At 33.2% G+C, this 6,002-nt stretch overlaps 1 protein-coding gene across 1 annotated transcript; it reads left to right on the forward strand.

Moving 5' to 3' along the window:
• The first annotated feature begins 3,186 nt into the window (after positions 1 to 3,186).
• On the forward strand, positions 3,187 to 5,588 carry LOC107790402 (uncharacterized). The gene has a single exon (XM_016612328.2). It carries the CDS (start codon positions 3,495 to 3,497, stop codon positions 4,323 to 4,325), a length of 831 nt encoding a protein of 276 aa, XP_016467814.1. The 5' UTR covers positions 3,187 to 3,494; the 3' UTR covers positions 4,326 to 5,588.
• Positions 5,589 to 6,002: the final 414 nt, after the last annotated feature.

Consider the following 6,002-nt stretch of genomic DNA (forward strand, 5'->3'; position numbering starts at 1 on the left):
CAAGTCAAATGCCAGAAGCATTTGCTGATCCAAAATAAAATATCATATTTTAGCTACAAATGCTCCTATTAAGATTAAAGTCCCAGAAAGATATAGTTTACTGTACGCATGAAGTGTTGTAGACCAATCGGTTCCAAAGGTAACAATCCTTGAAAAGGATAGGAGCAAATGATCAAAATGATCATAATAAGGAGGAAATAAGCTCTAGAAGAGCCCACGACGTAATATTTTATGAAACTCCAGAAGAAGTTCAGGTACCTAAAAATAAAGAAAGTGATGAGATCTCAACAAGTTATGCGCTTGCGAACCGATACAAAATGATCGTCGACGATATATTTGATATAATATGGTGCACAATATTGTAAAAGATTTTGAGGATCAAACCTGTAGTCCAGACACCTGAAGATGCCATGCCATTTAAGTGCAATTCATAACCTATATGACTCATTTGATTAAATCTATATGAAGATACCTGAAAGATTTAAAATGCTAGAAGCATATAATTCAAAGTCTCGAGAAATGCACTCGATCAAATTACAAAGATCTTTGTACAGTTTAAAATCAATCTGGGCGCATGTGATATAATCACCTCAGTGAATATTTGCTGAAAGAAGGTTACATAAATAATATTATTTGTCCATGTATTTTTATAAAGAAAATGACATCATAATATGTTATACTTGCTGTTTATGTTGATGACATAAATCTTGTTGGAACTCCAGAAGAGCTCCAAAAGTCAATTTAATATCTTAAGAAAGAATTTGAGATGAAAGATCTTGGAAAAATAAAATTTTATCTTGGTTTGCAAATTGAATATTTAGCAGACGAGATCTTTATCCATCAATCTGCCTATATAGAAAGGGTCTTTAAATGCTTTTACATAGACAAAGCACACACATTAGTACACCAATGGGTGTTCGATCACTTGAAGTGAATAAGGATCCGTTTCGACCTCTAGAAGAGGATGAGGAACTCCTTGGTCCTGAAATACCATATCTCAGTGCAATTGGTGCACTTATGTATCTTGTTAATGCTACAAGGCCTGATATAGCATTTTTCTGTTAATTTACTAGCAAGATATAGCTCTTCTCCTACACAGAGACATTGGAACGGAATTAAACATATTTTGCGATATTTAAATGGAACTCTTGATATGGGTTTGTTTTATGCTAACAAAGGTAGTGCATATCTTGTTGGTTATGCAGATGCAGGTTATTTATCTGATCCCCATAAATCCCGATCTCAAACCGGTTACGTGTTTACATGTGGAGATACTGTCATATCATGGCACTCCACAAAGCAATCAATTGTTGCCACTTCTTCAAATCATGCTAAGATAATAGTTATTCCTGAAGCAAGTAGGGAATGCGTATGGTTGAGATCGGTGATTCATTTTATTCAAGAAAAATGTGGTTTGGAATGTGATAAATTATTCACAATTTTATACGAAGACAATGCTGCACATAGCCCAATTAAAGGGAGGATTTATAAAAGGAGATAGAACGAAGCACATTTGACCAAAATTATTCTACACACATTATCTTCAGAAAAATGGTGACATCGACGTGCAACAAATCCGTTCAAGTGACAATCCAACAGATTTGTTCACTAAATCTTTGCCAACTTCAACTTTGAGAAGATGGTATACAAAATTAAAATGCGGAGACTCAAATATTTGAAATAAGATTTTCATCAGGGGAGTGAAGTACACATTGTACTCTTTTTCCCTTACTAAGATTTTTTCCGTGGAATTTTTCTTGTAAGGTTTTTAATGAGGCAGCTAGAAATGCATATTACTAAATATGTATACTTTTTTTCCTTCACTAGAATTTTTTTCACTGGGTTTTTCCTAGTAAGGTTTTAACGAGACAATATCTTTTAATGAACATTCAAAGGGGAGTGTTATAAAAATAATTATATTGTGGATGTCTATTTATTAGTCTGCTATAGATAATTTTCCTGAAGAAGATTATCTATTTGGTAGAAATTTATCTACAAGCAGCTGATGCAGGCAGGTTGCAAACAACTCAATGAAATGATTTGCAACAGTTTCTTATTAAACAGGCAGGTTGCAAGCAGCTCATGCAGGCAGCTTACAAGCAGCTAAAGAAAAGCCTCGCAACTGCTTCATTTCTTCTATAAATAGAGGAGTTTCCAGTTCATTATGTACATCAGTTTGAAGTTGAATAATATATCAATATATATCTATACTTGTCTTCAGTTTATTTACTTTATAGTCTTTATTCGAAAATTTTGAATTGTTAGTATTATTGTTTTCTTTTAAATTATCCGTATTATTGTTTTATGAAATACTCTAATATATTACTCCTAGAAAATGACATATACCTATTAGTGATTTTTTAAAATTTATCATTTTAAGACTATATATATATATTATGTATAATGGATTTTATTACTAACGTACGTATATACCTCAAGAAAAATGAAAAGAAATTAAATAATAGGATAGGGAGAAGAAATAGATGAGGATGGTGTTGTTGAAAGGTGGGAAGGATAATAGTGGGAAGCCTCTAACTCTACAAAGTAAACGCCATCTGATTAATAGGGGGTGGGACCCAAAATCTCTCCTCATCATCCAGCTCATTTCTCTCTGTGTCTTCTGCCTTGCTGGCACTCTTCCCACCATACTCCATCTTTCCTTCTAATTCCCATACTTTCGACCACTTTTTTGCTATGCACAATCAATAAATATTATACAGTACTTTGTACTTTTAAAATAATCTTTTTACCATTAAATCACATTTTTCATGCTGCCCTCTTAATAATAATAACATTATTTACATTAATGTGGCCTGGGAATCAATTTAGTTTATTTATATACTTTATACATTAGATTTAGCAGTCCTTTTTAAAATATATTAAAAATTATTCAATTTTCCCTTTAGTTATACTTTTCATCCATCATAACTTATCGTTAGAAAATGATCTTGTATTTATCTGTCTTTAATGAAGTTTCAACGTGCAATAGAGGTTCTAAATTCATTAAGAAAAAATTAAATTACTTTTATATTAGAATTACGTTACGTCGCCCGGACTCGAAGAGACTTTTCCAAACGAGACGGTAATATCATATCAAAAGTTAAATGAAGATAAAAATTGCTCAATTTAGTACTTACAAGGACAAATATATTCTACTAAGATACTCGCGAATTATTATTATAATGAATGAAGTCGTTTGATGCCAAGAATTGGTGCAGACGTAAAGAGAATAGCGGGCTGAATTAAACAAGTTCCGAGTCTCTTGCAAGTTGCTAATAATGTCTGCCCCAAATTATTCTTTTCCATATATAGATAGTCCTTCTCTTTAGCCCTATCTATCTATAGTGTGCGGACGTCGTTAGTGCCTCATCTCTTCTTTTCTCAATTTCATTCAAATATAGGAATTTTAATATATTCTATTCTTGAATTATTTATTAGTTTTCAAACCCTTATATATATCCGATCTTCGAAGCTAAGGCATAGTATTATATTATATGATGAGTTTTTGCAACAAAAACGTTCACCCTTTCTTAAATTTAGCAAACGCCAAAGACAATGGAACAGTGTTAGACTTTTCCCTCCCTCGCCGAAATATTTTCACCGGCGGTTCAATTGACACTCAAAATCCAACCAATTACCTCGAGTCCACCTCCATGACACCGCCTACCACCGCCGGCGAGAAAAAAGATCCCGGCGGAATTGGGTTCTTAGACGATGTTGGTGGAAGTGTTGATGGACTAATGTCTTGTACTGAGTCTCTAGGTTTCGAGAGCTCCGATGAGAGGACAGTGGATGATCAAATTGAGGATCATGATCAAGATGATTTCAATCCTAGGAAATCATATATGGCTAGTTATTCTAATTCAAGGTGCTGGCAAAGATCAATTAATTCGGAGAAGAAAGAAATTAAGAAGTTTCCGCCGCCATTATCATCCTTAAACCAAGACGGAAAGCCAAATTTCTTCATGCGTGCGGTGAGAAAAGATGGAAGGTTAGAGTTGACAGAGGTGAAAATTGGTCGGCCCGAAACTCTCCTTGCTTCCCGCCAAGATGGACGGCTGAGATTACATCTCATTCGCGATGAAGAAGAAGAGGAAAACGAAGATTTTACCCTGGAAAGAGAGGAACACCTAGACGATGAAGAAGAGATGATTGAAACAGTTGAAGAAGAAGAAGACAAGGTTGCAGAGTGGAAGTTTCCGGTGACAAGCGGTGGCAGTGGAGATGGTGTTCGGAGATGTTACGGTGGCCATCACCATCATCGTCATAACAACCACCGCCATGATTTACATGTGTGGAGGCAACACTGTGTCACAACTAGCTAGTTAGGTGAATTAATTTTTAATTAGAAATTTATTTTATATTAAAAGAAGTGGGGACAAAGATACATGGCCATGCATGTGAATATGTTTTCTTCTTTCAAGTCTGCCATTTCAGGGGAAACAATGAAGGAAATTCGAATTGAGGGCTTGCGGCTAGCGGCTAGTGGAATTTTCGTATATTTTTTAAAATAAAATTAAAGGCCTCGAATTGCTAGAAATTGGGAAAAGCATTGGGATTCTGTCTTGTATTCCGTGTGTGGTGACTGATGTATTGGGGAAGGGAGAGAGAAGAGAATAATCAGTCTTACATTTCTGAAATTAAATGAAAAGCAAAAACTATTTTCAGTTGAACCCAAAGTTGCAGTGATCTGTAAAAGCTTTTTCATAATATTTTTTTTGTAGTGAAATTAATCTAATTATTTCTTTTAAACTTTCTAATATATATTCTATATATTCTATATCTTGGGTTCTTTAGTATTCTTCTATATTAGTTTTTACTAAATTTGTCAGTAGTTCTATGCTGTCGGTAGTTTATTGCCAATATTGTAGATATATATTATTCATTATGTGTTATCAGAATATAGATCTAATTCATATAAGTCTATTTCTGGTATAATTAATTCTGTCCAATTTTGATCCATTATTTCTATTATTTCAAAAGTAAGTAATTTCTCATAGATTATTCTTCTTACATCATTATCAATATTTTTTAGTATATTTAGTATAAGTATTTTATAGCTAAGATCATCATCTATTAAGTAAGTGTTCATTTTATCATATGATTTGCTAAACATATTCCTTTTAATCTCTATGTCTATTATCCTTATTCATCATATTATAATAAGTTATTTTGATCATCTTTTCTGGTCACTACCATGATTTTCTGCTTCAATCAGTTACCCTAACAGCGCTTCAACTTTGTTTACTCCCCTAAACGGCCTCTCTGCCTACCGGTTTCAACCTTAGGATGCATAGTCTGGGCTTACCTACTCTTAGCATATTTTTATGGCAAACTTTCTCAAGATGATTTCTATAACAGTACTATTATATGATGGATAATTATAATTTACATATTAGAGATTATCAGGAATATAATAATTTAGCTACTCATAATTATAATATGACATACCTGTTTTTGTAGGTTCTTGATATCTCCTTGTTGATTCATAGCTTTCGTATCTTCTTGTTGGTCCATAACTTTCCTGTATTTTTATCTTTAAGTATATCTAGAGAGTAAGAGAAGAGAGAAGTATTTGGATGCCTGAAGATGCAGCCTGTTTTTTATTCATAATTGAAAGGCTATTTAAAGATTACAAAAATGACTCTTACTATTCATGAACGACCTTTACTGTTCATGAAACTGACTCTTACTATTCATGAACGACCTTTACTGTTCATGAAACTGACTCTTACTTTTGTAAAGTAAAGAACTATTTACTTTACGACTTTTACAAAAAATAAAATAACATTAAAGAAAAGAAAAGAATCTAATAAATCTTTTACTTTATCTTGTCTGCCATAGTTTTTGTCATTTTAGCTTGTCGTCTTCTTCTCGATTATTCCAGTTGTACGTCTGGAACAATGTTATCTTCTCCTTTGCATTTTGAGCATATGTGGTCTAGGTATTTGTGACTGATTAGTTTGCAATATCTTGTTAACAGTTCTGGAGAGATGAAATTC

Source organism: Nicotiana tabacum, chromosome 19 (genome assembly GCF_000715075.1).
Source record: "Nicotiana tabacum cultivar K326 chromosome 19, ASM71507v2, whole genome shotgun sequence".
In the NCBI taxonomy this organism is placed as follows: domain Eukaryota; kingdom Viridiplantae; phylum Streptophyta; class Magnoliopsida; order Solanales; family Solanaceae; genus Nicotiana; species Nicotiana tabacum.